General features: G+C 41.0%; 2 protein-coding genes across 2 annotated transcripts in view; one reads left to right on the forward strand and one right to left on the reverse strand.

The window, feature by feature from the left end:
- The first annotated feature begins 4,235 nt into the window (after positions 1–4,235).
- rasl11b (RAS-like, family 11, member B) lies at positions 4,236–7,451 on the forward strand. Its single transcript, XM_086047750.1, has 4 exons — positions 4,236–4,550; positions 4,641–4,697; positions 5,207–5,283; positions 6,622–7,451. Exons 1-4 carry the CDS (start codon positions 4,436–4,438, stop codon positions 7,084–7,086), a joined length of 714 nt encoding a protein of 237 aa, XP_085903876.1. The 5' UTR covers positions 4,236–4,435; the 3' UTR covers positions 7,087–7,451.
- Positions 7,255–18,976, reverse strand: part of scfd2 (sec1 family domain containing 2) — a 91,322-nt gene continuing 79,600 nt past the window's right edge. Inside the window, exons 8-10 of the mRNA XM_086047749.1 lie at positions 16,211–16,345; positions 11,994–12,113; positions 7,255–8,370 (exon numbers count right to left, since the gene is read on the reverse strand). Coding sequence (XP_085903875.1) covers positions 8,278–8,370; positions 11,994–12,113; positions 16,211–16,345 — 348 coding nt within the window. The 3' untranslated portion in view covers positions 7,255–8,277. The remainder of the gene's footprint in view (positions 8,371–11,993; positions 12,114–16,210; positions 16,346–18,976) is intronic.

Here is an 18,976-nt window from a genome sequence, read left to right on the forward strand (position 1 = left end):
CATAGGAAAATTGATTTTCTCACCATAGCCCCCCCATCCGCTGGATTGGTTGGAGGGCTTGGCCACTTGCATTTATGCAAAACTGCTAGTGATCCCAGCGTTCCTTGACCATTTCCTCCCTCAAAAGTTTGACTGTGCGAGAAGAAAAAAACCCAACATGTTAACGTGTCAACGTGAAGCAAAAATAATCAGGCAGTTTAAAGTCTTAAAAGCGCAAACTTACATGTCACATGCAGCGAAAAGACTCTCTGTGTCTTCTGTTATTGCTGCAACACTAAGTGCGTTTAATCTGGCGGGGGGTGCGCACGCGCGCACGCACACGCACGTTCGCACACACACAGGATAATAGTTCGTCCGGGCACGTGCACGACGGGGTCCAATTATCCACCGCCGTGCCAGAGATCAGCTTGCGGAATGTAAACAGGCGGCGCGACATGAATGGAGATTGAATCTGGATTGAAATATTTTTCAAGTTTCCTCACAACTTTGACTGGCTGCTTAAGGCTGGAATTCCTCAGGTGGGCGGAGGGGAGGGCCTGTGTGTGTGTCAGAAGTAGTTAAAGTACTCACACACTGTGACTACTTACGTAGAAGTACAGACGCTTGGGGGAAAAAAAAAAAAAACCCTAGTGAAAGAAGAAGCACTGATTACATTCCTGTACGGAAATAAAAGTAAATGAGTACGGATGCAAAAAAAATGAACTTACAAAAGTATAAAACTGAAATAAAAAAGTGTAGCAGTTTCCCCTCTTTAATCATCTTGCATAGTGCTTGTATTAGCTAGTTAGCATTGACGCCGGCTTTCATGTAATTAAAACTAGGGTCCGGCCGATATGGAATTTTTTGAGGTCGATACTGATTAATTGCCCAATTAATTTATAAAATACATCATGACTGAAATCATTTCTCTTTTGGTCGCTAACACGTACAACAATAAAGACAATACTTTATCCTTTATAATTTGTTTAACCAAAATCAGCAAAAAACAACTATTATTTTTTTTGCTCATTTTTGTTTGGGGGGGGTGTTTGAATGTCATTATCTTTATCCTATGTTGTAATGAGTTTAAAAAAGCAATAGCAGTTAGAAGTAGTATAGTTTCTGGGAAAATATATCATCTCAAAATTAATTTTTTTTAATCATGACAGGCCTAACCGTGATACATCTTCAGTCGAGATATCGCCGGAACCAAGTACAGTACTTCTACTTTGTTGTGTCTCACCACTAGTGTGTGTACGCGTGTATCTATTGTCGTTTACGCACGCGCGCGCACACACACACAGAAGGGCCAACCCCCCTCGTTCGTCCTCCTCCTGCCACTGTTGACACTGAGGGGTATGCAAATGGCGGAACATGACGGCAGGTTTGCATTTCAATCCCAAGCACAACAGGCGCCCTTTACCTCTGTGTGCGCTTGCGTGCGCCGACAGGCCAATAGCTTTTCCATGCATCGCTCGTTGCCAATGCTAATCTGGGCTGGCGTACGCACAAACAAGACAAGCACCTGGCCATGATCCACACGGGATGCCGATTAAGTCCATGAAAGGCAAATGTCTGCATTGTCTGACTTCTTTTAACTGAATTTTTCAGTGCACTAGATGTGAGTGAGTGATGTAATTCATGTGGGGATATCATCCACATTTACTATGTGACTAATACACTTTACGTAAGTATACAGGGGGGGGGGGTGCAAAAGTAGGTTCGGTGAACCCGTTTATCGCAGGGGATATGTTGCAAGTATATACACGTCCGACATACGAGTAGTATGTTACAGTCAAAGAGTAATTACATTTTAGGAAGCCGGTATACAATATATTTTTTTTACCCTCCTTTTCATTATGTTTTATCATAATTTTTTACAATACAGTTAAAACAACCACTGCGTTAGTGGCATTTCCACTCATTCCTATGGAGTTTAATGTCCCACGACAAATAAACTAAACTGAAACCAAACAATGGAGGCAATGAGCATCTATCATGCCCCCGGGGCTTGCCCGAGGGGGCTGGGCACCCTAAGGCTCGAATGCCTCGGGAAGTTCCTCACGTGTGTGTCAACAAGAAGGACATCCTTCAGGACAAAAAAAAAAAAAAAAAAACTCCCCCGTTTTTGTATTTCACTGCCTGCCCTCATCCCTTGGGCCGTCGCCCCTAATTATCCCCACATTCCATTTGCAATGAATACCCCAATGATCCTTGACAATTGCCCTCAATCCAGGTAACCCCCCTGCCCCACCGCCACACATATCAACCCCCACATTACTTACAAGCCTTTATAGGCATGTCAATGTGAGTGGCCTTCTAATTCCCTACAGTAGAACCGTTAACATCCATTCTGGAATGTTCCAGTGTCATACTAGTGTGACCCCCTACACCACCACCATCCCCCACGTCCCTGACACAGTTTAGATTAGATGTACATTTCGATCAATCTGTCTGTCTAAAAAGAAGCTAAATTTAAAAGTAAGACATACAAAGCACAGTCCTAACTTTAATGGCAAAGATGTAAAAATCAACACTAATCTTGGAAGACATCCGGTGGGGCACAGACCCACTTGCCCTTAATGCAAAAAGGCCCCCCAAGGAAATGTTTCTGAATAACTTCCCAATAACACATTAGTTGGATCTAACTAGGTATCAAATATTACCTATGTAAACACAAGTGTGTCAATACTGTCTATTTCATGTAACGGCAAAGGCATATTGTCAACAAGAATCTCGCACAACATCCGATGGGGCACTGATCCATTTGCCCCTGACGCAAAATGACCGAACTGCCCAGTAATAGACTAATAGAATCTAACTCTGTATCAAATATAAAATATGTAAACACAATAGCACCATTATTCTGTATCTAATGTAATGGCAAAGGTGTATTGTCGATGTGAGTCTCCTAACACATCTGATGGGGCACTGCCCCACTTGATTAAAAAAAAAAAATTGTTTCCCAGTTGAATCTAACTCTGTATCACATATAAAATATGCAAACACAATAGCACCATTATTCTGTATCTAATGTAATGGCAAAGGTGTATTGTCGATGTGAGTCTCCTAACACATCTGACGGGGCACTGCCCCACATGATTAAAAAAAAAAAAAAGGTTTCCCAGTTGAATCTAACTCTGTATTAAATATAAAATACATATAAACAAAATCAAGATTACAATATCACGCATTACAAATTGAATAAATTTGGTGTATTAAATATAAAATGTGTATTAAATGAATCAGGTCACTTTTGTACCTTAATTGCCATAAGCACTGGAAAAAGTCACAAGCTAAACGTATTTGGAAGATGCCAAGATGGGTGGTTTCGCGTTTGGGTGCAGCACGCTGTCATCGGAACTCTTATCAGAATGACATACCAGAGCGTAATCAGTTCCAGCATGACATGCCAACACGGTTCAGGGAACAAATGCGTGAAAGATGGACGACTACAACCGAGCAGCAGGAGGCTAAATGCCGGAAAAGTGGAACACAAACACGTCAAGTCATGTTAACCTGCTGCCGGTGTGGGTACCAGTGATTGGGTTCCTTCAGTGGCCCGCACGCCTGCTGATGACATCACGCTTTATAATATATATATCCGAGTTACTTAATAATTTGAAAAAATTCAAAAAATTAAGTACGTTAATGTTTCGTGGCTTTGGGAATCGGATTGTGGTTAATGGTTATTTGGGGGGGGGAAACATGGGCACATTTTATTAAGAAATATTTCATTTCACATTATATACATGCATTATATACCGTATTTATAATCTTGCAGCCCGAGTCAACCACAACGTCGTTGCCAATTCGTCCGGAGAAACGCAAACGTTTACTGTGCTTTTCACGCCACTGACCACAACTATATGTCTACTCTGTATTACATATAAAATACCTATTGTAAGACAATGGGGGTGCTATTAATCCACCATTAACCCCTGTGCGAGCATTTACAACATGTCCAGACAGGTCCCCAAACTGCAACACAACACTGACGAAACGTGTGAATTGGATGACAAATGCAGTCCAAAAATGTTTGATACACACTTTCCTTGATAATTAAATACTCTATGCAAGGCAAAAACAGTGATTCTGGTCGTGAAAAGCCCAAAAACAAAGCTTGTTTGTCAAGATGAGCCGAGTTTGAGCCTTGAGCTGCCACCTGTTAGAGCAGAAATTGGGATTTTGCTCCCACGTGTAGGCGGGTCCAACACCATACGCAACTTCGATGTCGGCCAATCAGAAGAAGGCACCGCTGCCTGCCCTATAAAATGCGTCGGCACTGCTTGGAAGCTCAGTCCTGTTGGAAGACTTTTCCCTGTTCTTTTGGGTCCGCTCGTTTATATATACATATAAAAAAGGATTATTTTACCACTACATGAAGCCTTTTGCTACGAGTTTTAAAACACTTGGACGGTGAACTTTCAGTGACGGAGAGAGAACAACAACAAAAATGCGTTTAATCCACAACATGACGACCATCGCTGAGTGCTCAACGCCGGACTGCTCGTTAGCGAACCGGGCGATTAAAATCGCCGTGATAGGGGGAGGCGGAGTGGGCAAAACAGGTAGGAACCAAAAGATACCTAAAGTTCTAAATGGCCGCATTTTTGAATGTGCGGCGTGGTGTTAAACGGCTACTTTGGGTTCATTTTCAGCTCTCGTTGTGCGGTTCCTGACGAGGAGATTCATTGGAGACTATGAGAGGAATGCTGGTGAGTTCACGAGCACCACATTTGAGTCGGACATTTGCCTCCTTCTAAGTATTGTTACACTTTTACTCGATTGGCGTTCTTTTTATTATGATCGGTTTTTAAAAGTGAAAAACGGCCACATTCTTCGTTTTACGTATTTAATACACATTACTTTTTGTAAAAATATAATGATTAACAAAAATGATGAAGTAGCCAAGCCTTCAGGCACGGTGTTCTAAGTAGGGAAAACAAACTAATCTTATTACTATATACTTAGTATAAGTATTCTTTATACTTTGTAGTGAAAATCTTTGTTCTATGTTTCAGGACAAAATAAGTCGATTCAAATAAAACAAAAGTAAAACTGTTTATTTTTATGAAAATTTTTATGAAAAATAAACAGTTTTACTTTTTGTTTGTAAAGTGCATGTAAAATGACACAAAATGGATTTATAAGACCGTAAAATGAGGAGAGCTCATTGACAACCCAAATGAACAGTTCAAATGTCTTTTTGTGTGTTTGGGTTTAGGTAACCTGTACTCCAGAGAGGTCCAGGTCGACGGCGAGCAAGTCAGCCTCCAGGTTCAAGACACGCCCGGTGCAGAGGTAACAGCTCCACCCTCTTCTGATGAGGTCATATTGAGCTGTGATGATGTTATCTGAGGACAATATTAAATACTAGTAGCCAAGGCTTCAAGCAGGATGTTCTGAGAGGGAAGTGTGAGACTAGAAGAGTCACAGAAAGGCATAGCAATGGAGAAGATGATCAAATTTAGTTGATCTGTGAAGGTTATAGTTCATTTGAGGCTCCTCGTGAAATTTCAGCCAATATCCAGAAGTAGTGCGTTTGAGTGATACATCTCGACTGTTCTGTGAGCTTAGTATGTGGGGGCGGAGTAAATATTAACCTGGGTCGCTTGCAAAGGTTATGGAGAGGTTTGGCCCAACTTTGTGAAGCTATTGTAATCCTTATTGGGCTGCTGCTGTTTTGAATGTAATATCTTTCTCAATTTATCCATATCAGCGACGTATTGTGACATATAGTGTAGTGGTATAGTAGCAGAAAGAATAAATTCTTTCTGGAGAAATGAAGTTGGTCAACTCTACTTCTCAGTAACTCAATTGGTGTTAAGGTTGACTCATTTGGTTGCCGGACAAATAAAACAAATAGGGATTTGAGTCTTGTATAATTCTCTGAACCTCACTTTTTGGGGTGATGGCCCAGTACTACACTGATGAATCAGGAAAAGAGCAGTGCAATAATGGACTGCCCCCTGTATGTCAAATTTGGAACTACACCTACACAAGTATTCATCTGACAGATTTGCCTTACTCATTTCTGCACTCAATTTTGAAGAAAAAAAAAACTGATGAAAATGGAGTCCTCAACTTATAGATCAGCTGATTATTTAAAATATGTTACGTGGTCCCACAATGCACAAGAACAAAAATTGAATTACAGGCAGAACATTTGACTGTTTTATAATACTTGAAAAAAATAATCTACTCAATTATTTTCTTTGCCATGAAATGACTTCAAAATACAAAACAGACATCGTTCTCATGCGTCACGTCACCATTGACAGAGTTGCATTTGAAATATGACGTAGAGAGAGTGCTCAACTCAAACGAGAGCTAATTTTAACACTAATGATGGGACATGAATATAAACCTCATCAATTGATGGGCATATGAAGGGACGGCCAAGGATTCACTTTACCTCCTGTCCATACCTACTTAACAGAATTTACTGTTCCATAAGAAAGATTATATCTGCATTTAATCTGCAAAACGGCAACTATTATGATAAAAGAAATCAGTTGGGCCTTAGTTGGCACCAATTAAGCCGCTGTGAACTCGAGTGGCTTAACTCTGAACCCCAAAAGTTTAATACCTGGGTTAATGTGGGACACGTGGTAACTAACCTTTGTTTTTGTTTTCCAGATGAGTGACAACGGCGCGCTCCTTCCCGACCACGTTTCATGCTCCCTGCAGTGGGCCGACGCCGTGGTGCTGGTGTACTCCGTCACGGACCGCCGCAGCTTCGACCTTGTCCCGCAGCTGCATCAGACGGTGTCTCGCTGCGCTATTAGTGGGGGCCCCCCCGTGGTCCTGCTGGCCAACAAGGCGGACCTGCTACACCTGCGCCGCGTGGACCCCCAGCAGGGCCCCTTGCTGGCCGCCACGCTGGGCTGCGCCTTTTACGAGGTTTCGGCCAGCGAGGATTACAGCCAGGTGCACGGGGCCTTCCACCGGCTGTGCTGCCAGCTGGCCAAGCAGCGGCCGCCGCTCGCGCCCTCGCCGGCGCCCGCGGAGAAAAGGCGCCCCAAGTCGCCCAACATGCAGGACCTCAAGAGGCGCTTCAAGCAGGCGCTCTCGGCCAAGGTCCGCACTGTCACGTCAGTGTGAGGCCTTCCTCCTCTTTGCGGTGGATTTTTCTTTTTTGTTTTTTGGGAGAAGATGCTTCTCAAGTGACGTCCTGAAGGAGGGTGACCACTAAGAGCGTGAGAGGCTCTTCGTCTTTTGCCTCTCGGAAAGGCGGACGTTCCTCCAGACCGCTCCGCCACAGCACACGCGCGAGGCAGGACACAAGTTCGGCTGGGTGGAGCAAGGCAGCGTGGTAATCACTGATGCACTTTCAAAACACTGTGGGCTCAACAGCCAACGTTTATTTTTCTTCAACCTTTTTTTGTGTTTGTTTTTGCTGGTTGGTGGTGGTATTTATTTGTTGACGATTTACACGGTTTGTGTTCAAAATAAAAGGATGAAGCCCATTTTGTCTGTTTTTTCAATTTTAACACGTCACCCATTTGCGTACAGAGTAAAATTCAATTAAAAAAACAAACATTGGTGCTGTTTCTACTGTTTTGGCCCTCACTGCGCTAAACGAAGGCACCAAAATATATTTTTTGAAACTGCTTAGGGATGCAGTGCAACCACATTTAAACAACAAACCCCATTGAACTGCAATCCAAGCAGAGCACTTTTTTTTTTTTTTTTTTTCACTATTTGTATAATTTTATTGGAATATACTGTACTTATAATACATTTCATATTTAAAAATATATATATTGAAATGTGTTTAAAAAACTGTTTAATCAAAAATATACAAAAATTCCTTCATTAAAAATATCCATTGATTTTCTATATGGCTTATCCTCACCAGGGTTAAAAACATTTTTTTTACTAAAACTGTTTAAAATGTACATATTTTAACTAAAAATAAATGCATTAAAAGTAACCATGTATATATTCAATAGAAATACACTAAGTATTGAAAATGAAACACTTATCTTATTAAATGATTACTATTAATAATCATTACAATTATTTTATTATTTTTGGGGACGGAAAGGGGGGATTGCAATCCCCCAGATGTTTACCCAACTGTTTATGTAAAGAAACAAACACAACCACACTGTAATTAATATGCATGCCAGGCCAGTTAGTTGGCGATGCCCCCAACCACAACAACACACTTTCCGCTCGTTTTGGGTTAAACAAGCTCTCAAGTTCAGAGTAAAAGTCTTTTCACAAGCGTGACAAATGATCAGCTCTTTCATCTTTAGTACCGCATTTGAGTACTTTTTGGTCGCCGCCTCACACTCCGATGTCCGGTGTCAGTCTTTGCGTAGCGAAGAGCAGCTCGGGAATGTCGGCGGGCCTCAGCAGCCTGGTGGACAGGACCAGAACCTACGGCGGAAAACACACTCTGTGATGAGACACAATTCACATTTCTTTTTTTCTTATGTTTAATAGTTGCCCAGTCACACATTTCTTTAATGTGTGTTAAGACTTTGGAGGAGTACACTGGATCACACAGAGGGTTGTTTGTAATATTTTTACTTTCATGCCGCTAAAAGTCAGGCATCAATGAGGACGAATGTCTCGTACAAAGCCTGGTCTAACTTTGTGCATGGGTGAAGTTTCCTTTCTTTTGGTATTTTTGCAGACACGAGCTCTTAGAAATTGGCATTTGCGCCGTAGTGGGCGTGAACACAGCTACTCGGCCAATGGAAGCGGCTCCTCTCAGAGGAGGGAGCCCATCGGTCTACAAGGCGGAAGCAGAAACGGACTGGCTGCAATCCGTGCAGAAGATGGAAGCGCACAAAGTCAGTTTTATAAGGAACTGCAAGATCTCCACTTGTGGATGATGTAAAGTTGGCCGCTGTGAAATGGACACCGGAAGACCGCCTTCCGCACTCCATTGTCCATCTCCGCGTGTGAAACCCTACCCCCCACACACATATAGATAGCCGCGCCACAGCTCAGGGAAATTATTTTAAAAATATAATACAAATGATAATAACAATAATGTGTTCAATTAATTAATTTCTTCAATGATTCGGAGGGTTCAATGCACATGGTTATCATATTCATAAATCATATACGATGACATCCCGCACACATTTATGCTGATCTCAGAATATGTCTGCCTGCACCTCCTTTAAAACCACCCAAATCGCGTTCCCCCACCTGCGCCACAACTTAGACCTGCTTTTAGCTGGACTAAAGTTTACTCTACTTTCAGCCACCAAATGACAAAAATGACAAAAAAACAGGACGCCAAGCATGGTACAGCGTGATCACAAACACTCATTAGTTTTGAAAGTCAATCAAAAACGAATATTCCTGGCTTCGCAAAATCATCAGGTTTTATCGGAATACAGATCAAATGTAAAAAACGTCAAGCAATTCTTCATAGACAATATTTAACTCATTCACTTCCATTGACAGATTTACTTGTCTTTCACAGTCCAGCCATTCAATCCCAGGAATTGATTCATATTTTTGATTTTTTTTTTTTTCACACGTTAGCATAAAAGAGGGTCTGAAAATGTCTGGCAGTGAATGACCCAAATTCGTATTTTGGGATAATTTCTTAAAGCACCCCCAAACGTCAACAAAAACATTTCATGGGCAGTTTTTACAGGCAATAAAACAGAAAGTTGACGCAAGCACACAGAGAACATGCAGAGCCCAGATTCGGACCCACAACCTCTAAACTGTGAGACAGCCGAGCTAACCGCTAGTCGGACAAGCTGTCAGCTTGTAATCAGCGGTATCCAAATAATACCAACACTAAGCATAATAGATAACTTCCAATGTTCTTCAAGTGTGCCACAGAACTCGTCCTTTGACTGCCCCCCCCCCCCCCCCCCAAATGCCAGACGACAAAAACCGCCGGCTTTTCATATTTGTTGAGTTTGTGCCGTCGCTTGGTGGACGTTCCCGTAACAACGCTGATGTCATTTGCTTAGAAATGGAACACGGAGTCGCTTTCGACTGTGAGCTCGCGTGCGTCCTTTTAAGGAGACCTTGCTTGATGCCTTTCATCCGAGTTTGCATTTTGTTTCTTTTTTTCACCCCTACAAAGTGAAATCAAAATTGATGTTTTATAATGAATATTTTACGATTGGTTGAATGTCCCAGACGTTGTTTTTTGTAGCCTGATCGGGAAGCGCAGTTGGCAGCAAGCGTGTTTGTACTAGAAAAGTGGAAATGGTCGCTACATATTCCCATATCCTCGATACCCAGCTTCAGGTCCATGTAATAGGACGCAATTTGTCCTCACTAGTAAGACAATTCAGCACACTAATAAAACTGTCGTACTAGTAACCTGTATGGAATTTTTGCACGTTATTGAGACGGCTAGTAGTCGGGAAAAACTGCACTGGTTGGCATCTGTGTGCAGTTTTTACTAGAAGCAAATCTCAGGTTACTAGTGAGGCAAAATTGTGCACTAGTTGACATTTGCATGCGACTAAAACAATTAGTGAAGTGCTATATGTTGACTACTAGGACATTATACTGTCATGTCAATAGCAGCACTACCATGATTTTGATATCGTTGATATCAAATAAATGCTGATTGAGCAGTACTAGTAGATCAAAAGCGGCACTAGTAGTGGAGCAAAACGTAACTAGTAAGATGCAGTCATTCTACCCGTGAGGACAAAGAGTGTTCCAGTACATGGACTTTAAGTTGGACATCTCGGATGTGGAATAAATGCTCACAGTTTTTCCATATCTATGTGGTGTTGGCGCGACAACGCATAGGTCAGCCATTTTGCGCTTTGACAAAGCCACGACAGTAAATACCGAACGTACGTGTGTGAGTGCGTGTGTGAGGAACTGTTATATAATGTGATGCTCGTCTCTGAAGCTTTTGAGACCTCACCTTGCCCTCAGCCTCCGACTCGCAACCTTGCATCAAAACTGGCCAACAAGGTCGACCTCGCCGCGTCATCCATCCTGCCGTCATGTGCAGCAGGCACGCTAACGCTACTTTGGCTCATTTGCGGCCCACTGGCAGACATGACATGACGGGATAGAGATCCATCTGCGTATTGAGGGCAACGCTTTGTGCACATATTCACATGTTTCCACTCACCAAACTGGGGCACCGGCGGGGCTACTAGAATGTCACAAGGCCTGCAAAAATGACTTCAAATGCTGTTACGTGCATGTCGGGCCAGTAAAGGATGACGTCTTACTGCTTGGGCTGCTAGGACTCGGAAAGGCTTTTTGGAATATGGGTTGTCAGTTGAAATTTGACGGATGTAAGTAACATTGTCAGATGCAAAACTTATTTTGATTGCTGTGCAGAACATATAACGCAAACTGCTTAAGACCGGGTGTGTAAAAATGCGGAAGCTAACCTGAAGCACCTTCCTAAAAAGAAGACAAATTATTGACAGAGCACTTTTTTGAGAAAAAAAAAAAAAAAAAAAAGAAACTATTGATGCCGGCTTTACTCAAGAGAACTATGTATGTTGCGCTTTCCTAAAAAGAAGAAAAACTACTCATGTCGCACTTTGCTAAAAAGAACACAAAATATCAATGATACACTTTGATAAAAAGATGAACTATTGATGCCGTCTTTTCCTTGAAAGGTGACCAGATATAAATGCTGCACTTTCTCAAAAACAAGACAATCTATTGATGTTGTCTTTTCCTATAAAGAAGACACACTGTACTTGTTTCCCTTTTCTAAACATAAGAAAAGATACTGGTGTTTTATTTTCCTTAAAAGAACACAAAATATCAATGTTGCACCTTCTTAAAAAGAAGAAAACCTACTGGTGTTTCGGTTTCCTAAAAAGAAGACAAACATGCTGCCTTTTCCTACAAAGAACACAAACTATTGAGTTTAGTATTTCCTAAAATAAAAACAATCAATGCTCACTTTTCTTAAACCGCTGACAAATGACCAATGTTGTACTTTACAAAAGATAAGACCAATTTTCAACCTTGCACTTTCTTAAAAAAGAAGAGAAATTATTCCTGTCTGACCCCGAACGTGGTTCACTCACCTGACTTCCTGGTTTTAAGGCAGCCACGGTGTCCTTGATGAGGCGGAGCTCCGAGGGTGTGACTCCGCCCACCAGGAAGAGGAAGAGCAGCGGGTTGTCACAGGGATGCGGGCGGCTCACCTGCAGGTGAAGGAGGCATCGGTCAGTGGATTAGCATGCAATCATTCCTTTAACAACCTCGACACACAACATTCGGATCACCATTTCATTTCGCTGAATTTTCTTTGATTTCTTTCAATTGTCGCCACAAATGTATTTATGTCAAATGGCAACCTGCAACGTGGACTTCGACAACGTCCCGCTTTGGCGAGTTTTGCGGTGCCGAAAATGATTGTCGGAATGTTTCTTTTCCACGCACCAAGGTAGAGTTGTATTTTTTTGTTGATGTTAGAGGATTTAGTCTATCACCAACCTATTGTCTGTAATTTTTGTCAGTTTCCCTGGCAATATTCTTGGCAAAACTGGCAACTTTTTACCACATTTGTGTCAGGTTTTGTTTTTAAATTTGTCATGTATTTGCCAGTTTTATTTCATTTTTTTGCCAGATTCTTGTCAATTTTTTGGTTGTATTTTTGCCTGTTTTTTGTAACCCCCCCACAAATTAAAAAAATATATATGAGTCAGATCTCTCCATACTCTATCACAAAGTTGTCGTTTTTTGTTTGAACTTTTTTTGTCAAATTTTTGTCAGTTTGTTATTTTTTCTTTCCCATTTTTTGATACAAGTTTGGTCATATTTCTGTCAGTTTAAGTCATATTTCCTTTTTGTCTGAATAATTATTTTTTGTTACAATTTTAATCTGTTTTTTAGGGCCAAATTCCTGTCATATTTGTTTATTTTTTGCAAGCATTGTAACCTTTTTTTTTTTTGATGAACTCACCTAATTTTTTTACGCAAATCATAAGCACACACAAAATAGCGCACATTTGGGTAGGATTTGAATGGCTGCACACGTTGAGAAACGTGGATGCCCCACGAGGTGGCAAACAAAGCCTCCACTTCACACCCTGGCGTCATGACAAGCAGACGACTCATCACGAACACGCACACACACGCGTACACACACACACACGTACACTCACGCACGCGCACAAAAACGAGGAGGCTTTCACATACATTCAACGGCACCATGTGAAACGGCAATTGAAGATGCATTTCTAACAGGGGGTCGGGCGGCCCACTGTGTGGGCCGGGCGCGATTGGCCAAGGCGGAGAGGGCGGCGGTAGGTACACGTGAGGTGGCAGACGGCAGGGATGAGTCGACATGTGTCGCCGGTGTGTTTCGCTCACTCTCTTGCTTTGTTTGTGTGTGTGCGTGCATGTGTGTGTGCGCGGTCAGTGGGCGCTTGGTGACACGTAACATCCATGTGCGGGTGTACAAGTGTGACCATGTGCTCGGGCATGGCACTTCCAGGGCGGGGCTTAGAGGAGGATAGGCTTTTTGCAGTCATGCACGCTGTATCCACAATCTACCCTACAGTCATAATATTAGGGACACCTGCACATTTGACTTGACAAGGAATGATTTTTTTTCTTAGCATTTTGTTTTTTTTCCTTTTTTTCCCCCCCCAGGAGAAGACTGGCGCATGTTTCGATGCAGCTCAGCCACGCTGAATTTTTCTTCGACTATTTTTATTCTAATTTTTTTTTTGTATTTTCATCACAATGTATTGTTCAAAATATTTTATCTTTAAATAATATTCTTTTTAATGTATTTTTGTGTCATTTTAAAAACTGCTTTCCAATTATTAAGTTTTTGTACTGCCTAATATTTTGAAAAAAAAAAATAATAATTTGGTCCCTTCCAATATTCAGCTATTTTTCATATAATATTTTTGTATTTTTTGTCCTACATGTTTGAAATTTTTTTTGCTTGGCTTTCAATAGTTTGTATTAGACATTTTATACTATCTAAAATTTTAGACATTTTCGTTTAATACTCTATTCCAATACTTGGGTTATTTTTCATTTTTATTATTTATTCATTTATTTATTTTTCAAAAGCCTAAAAACACAATAACAACAACATTCAACAATAATTCGGCACACAATACTCACAATATCAATATCAAGTGGTAAAGTTCTTTTTACAGTTGTAGGACAATTAAGAATTAGCTGACAAGTCCAAAAATGGTTCATAATGGCAAAAATTTCTCTTGGAACAGATTATTTCACTTTCCATTATTTGCAAAGTGGGGAAAAAAAAAAAAGAAGAAATCGCTTGGATCCCGTGGTTTGCCTCATAGAAGGAAATGTAAAAGAGTGTGCTGTGTTGTGTCAGCATCAGACGCAGTCCAAGCTTTGCACAGTGAGCACATAACATGCTGACAAACACATTCAGTTGGTTTAAGATGACACTTGGAAGAAAGCTCCAGCGGCTCTCCAAGACGACGTGCTCGGACCCACATAGTACAGTTTGCTGTACTAAAACAAATGATTAATAATGTCACTTACCAGTATCTATGTTTCAACAAGCCGGTCGGTGTATTCCGACAAGTATCACGCCAATAATGACCAAGTGCCGTTAAGTGTCATGGCGATTTTTATTTTGTGGTGAATAAAGTTCTTGTAAGCATACAGATGTTGTTTGCCAATTAATGCACATAATAATCTGGAAATGGAACTTCAATTTGTATCGCTACCCTTGTTCCTCGCATCTGATATAAATCTATTAAGGCTAGCGATGATAGGGGTTAGTCGTTAATTTTAGCTTTCATGGAATACGCTTTTTTTTTGTTTGTTTGTTTTAATGGTGTAAACTGCCCAAAAGTTCACTTTTCTACCTTCAGCCAGTCTGAGTTGTCCCAAGTCGCTTATTAATTTGTCTAAAATCAGGCCACAGTTATGTAAGCGCTCTAATTCGTCCTCCCGGAGGGTAATCATCACTTTAAGCAGGCCCAGATGTGGGATAAACACGCCGCGGACGGGTATTTATTTCCCAGCGGGCCGCAGCTACATATGTATTGCACGAAAACATCGGTGGCAAGAAACAAAAATATTAACACAACCCACAAGTTGAGGTTTGCGCGTCTCTCACAGACGAGCTTGACAAACCACCAAAGAAAAGCAGGATGGAGAGTAGCTCTAAGTGGAAGATTTGTGGTGACACAGTGGAGCCTCCAAAGTGGAACACAATATTAGTGTATTTAATGTTTATTTACTGATTAAATTACTATTGTATTGTTAGCATTAGCTTCCTATCCATCTTCTGTTGATGTTTTTGCACCATTCCCACAAATTGGGGGTGCGCTAGATGGAAACTAACATGTCAAAGTGCTCATTTTTGAGGCTCACTTACCAAATGTACATTTTCACCAGGATGTACACAAACATTGGTAAGTTTTTGTGGAAAAAAAACGGTGAAAATTTTATTATTTTGTTTAACAGGGCTTTTGAGGCACTGAAATGATCGGTTCAAACCAAAATGGCTGACTTGCTGTGTCTTTTCAGGCATGGGTTTTTGAGACTTTTTTTGTATGTCTACCCATGACAGACATGCCTACCAAATTTCATGTTGCCCAGTGAAACTGGCTTTGGCGGCTGATTATTTTTTTTTAAGTTGGGGGTAGCACAATAGAGACAATATTGGGCACTGAAAAGCCAAATTATGGGTGCTGCAAACTAAAATGGCTGACTTTCTGTTTCTTTTCAGGCATGGGTTCTTGAGACTTTTTTGTGGGTCTGCTCATGATAGACATGCCTACCAAATTTAGTGGTAGTATAAGTCAAACTGGCTTCAGGGGCTGATTTTTATTTTATTTATTTTTTAAAGTCTGGGGACCCTAAGAAGCCAAATTATGGATGCTTCAAGCCAAAATGTCTGACTTCCTTTCAGGCTTGGGTTCTTGAGTCTTTTTTTGTGGGTCTACTCATGATACACAAGCTTAATAAATCTTAGGTTGCTACGTAATGGGGCCACCACTGAGCCAATTTATTAGCAATTTACACCAAAAGGATTTTTTATTCTTATTTGTTTTCTTTTCTTATTGCGTCTACCAAAGTTCACATAGTTAAGTGAAACTGACTTTGGGGGCTTAATCTTCTGTCTGGGGAAGTACTACCAAGCTAATTTTTTGGGTGCTTCAAACCAACATGGCTGACTTCCTGTGTCTTTTCAGGTTCTTGCGACGTTTTGATGGCTTGAGTCATGATAGACGCGTACCAAATGTCATGTTGCTAACTAAAACAGGGGCTGTGTCCGTGCATAATGTCTGACCTTCATGAACATGCTGAAGCCCGTCTTAAGGAGGTCGGTGAGACCCGCGGACATGTGCTCGATGTCAGGACATTCGTGCCTGTCAGGGTGGAAGACTTCCTGCAGGATCTGTCGCAGGAAAGGTCGATAGGTAGCCTGCAAAAAAGGACAAATATCCACAAGAAAACACAATGAGCATGGGTGTCAAGGTCACGCTGATGCCAAAGGTGGCGCTATAACTTAGCGATGGCCTTAAAAAGAGACATAGTGATTCTTTCCAAAATTGTTGACACAATATCCCAAGAGCCAAGGATTATAGCACTATTTTTACTTTATTTTCCATTTTGAGTGAGGCGGTGTTCCTGTCTCATGCCAAATGAACTACTGCCCACCCCGCCTCACTCTAATGCAGGCCAACACAAAATACGGCTTCCCTTGAAGACCGGGGCAGACCTGAGATATTCTGATAAATATTCACCCGGTCTAGCCGCTAAGTCATGTTTGGCGAGACTAAATTAGCCCAATTATGATGCTACAATTCAGAAAAATTCTGAAGCGCTCACTCACAAACAATTTATTTGGTTTTTCACACTTGATCAACCAGCAATGACTCTTTTAAATTACGGTCATGAAAGTTGTCTACTTGAAATATTTCATAACATTTCCGCTGGAAGGCCTCCTTTGCAGGGGAAACTAAAGAGAAGACTCTGGCGTGCCAACTGATATTCTTAAAAGGGAATTCCATTCGAGCCGTCTTCCAGGAATGCACCATTTATAGCCTCAAAGTTAACACGGCGACCATTCCTGACGGCTTTTTCTTGATAACACCTGACACACTTTGAAATCCTTGCAACTTAAAAGTCAGGTGGATGACCCGGAATTTTGTGCATGTCATCTACTGTGCTTCCCTCAAATTGACCCTGTGCCCCAATTAGTCGTAGATAAACAAATAAAGTAGAGGTAACTGTAAGTTCTTTGCGCTATCGTTCGCATGTGGAACCGTGGATGTTAAAAAGCAATTTATTGTATTTTTGTTATTCTCATTTGAATTGATTTTATTATTATTATCATTATTATTACTAAGACAAATTTCCACCGCTGGTAGTCAATAAAGATATATTCTACTCTATTAACCACTAAAGGCATTCAAACTCAACGCTAACAGACACAGCAGCACCTACTTTTGTTAGCATATCGACTATAGGGAGTGAATATACTATTGGTCTTGTGTTCACTAAAGTTTTGCTTTGACACAGTTAACTTCTATTAGCAAAAGGACTTGCTGTAGTTTAGATGCAGTCGGCAGAAAGACTTACTAGAACCTTGGCTAAGAGTTATCTTCTGTTAGCATGCTGACTATTTGGAGTGGATATAAAAAAAAATTATACAGTACTATAAATAAACAATCATGTAAAAATCTAGGTGGTTGAATGATGCCAATGACGAACCGGAATATAGCGGGGGTCATTTTTCAAATTAATGTCCTCGCCTATGAATAAACACCTCCGCCCATCTGCAGTTGAGTAAATAAAGCTCTTGGCTGTTAATTGAATGCAGAGGATGTTTTAGACGAGAACATGTGCATATTGCTCATCTCAATATGCAGTGCAAGCCTCCCACTCATCAATGGTATGTTACTAATTACATCAACTAGAATTTAGCGACTTTACAAAATGGGTCAAGCTGCTCCTGTTAAGTGGGAGGTAAACAAAACAACGCTGACACCACAACATCTGTGTCCCACTTGCCAACAACATCCCTGAAAAAAAAAAAAACACGTTCGCAAAAATACACCCACAACATTATCATGAACGTCACACGCACTTTGCTAGCAAGCACGGAAGCACACGTGCCCCTATCGCTTTTCCTCCCACGTGGGATTTTTCTTGGCGCGGAGAGATGTGGATTGGTGAAATTAATTAGACAAAAAAAAAAAAAAAACACGTTTCATGAATACAAGACAGAAAAACATGTTAGGGAATGTAATGTTCTCAGAGAAAATGGAACATAGTTGACAAAGAAAAGCTCGAACTTGGCTACGGTGAACGGCTGTTAGCATAATGACTAACTGAGCCCTGAATGTTGTTAAATTGTATTAACATATAGTTAGCCGAAGAAGAAATAAGCAGGTTTTACAAAGAGTAATTACTGTACTTCGGGGACAGCCGAGTCAAAACAAAAACAACTGTAGTTTTGTATATGTGCATTTAAGTGGTGTGCCCTAGTCAGTGATATTCAGTTTGAGCTCAAAACTAACGAGAACTCTTGTGTGGTAATCTTGCTAGTTGGTTTCGTTTGCCTATAGGCTATCTGGAGGTTAGTGAAGTTAAGTTAGGGCTTCCAGACTAAGGTGAACTCTTGCGTCGTAAGCTTGCTATCTCATTTTGTTAGCATCAGGATGACCTGTCGGTTAGTCAAGTTAAGTTAGGGCTTCACACTAACCCTAAAACTCTTGTGTAGTAAGCTCACAAGCTTGTTTTGTTAGCATAAAGACAACCTAGAGGCGAGTGAAACGACTCTAAGTTAGGGCTCATGTAGCTGCTAGCGTTAGTTAGCATAAAGTCCAGCTGGAGTCTGGTTATTTTGAGTTAAAACAAGGACAAACAGGAGCCTAGATACAGTTAGTTTGTGTAAGCTAACATTTACGTAAGATGTGACTCAACATTTATCAATATAAACACGTTTGTGGAGGCTATCGTTCACATTGCAGGCAGCTTCTGTTTGTAAAGCTTTTCAATTTTCAAGGAGTAACTTTTTTTTCTCTCTCACAGTTACATAATATAATAG

The sequence above is a fragment of the Filicampus tigris genome, chromosome 12, assembly GCF_054856515.1.
Source record: "Filicampus tigris isolate MCC_2025a chromosome 12, RoL_Ftig_1.0, whole genome shotgun sequence".
In the NCBI taxonomy this organism is placed as follows: domain Eukaryota; kingdom Metazoa; phylum Chordata; class Actinopteri; order Syngnathiformes; family Syngnathidae; genus Filicampus; species Filicampus tigris.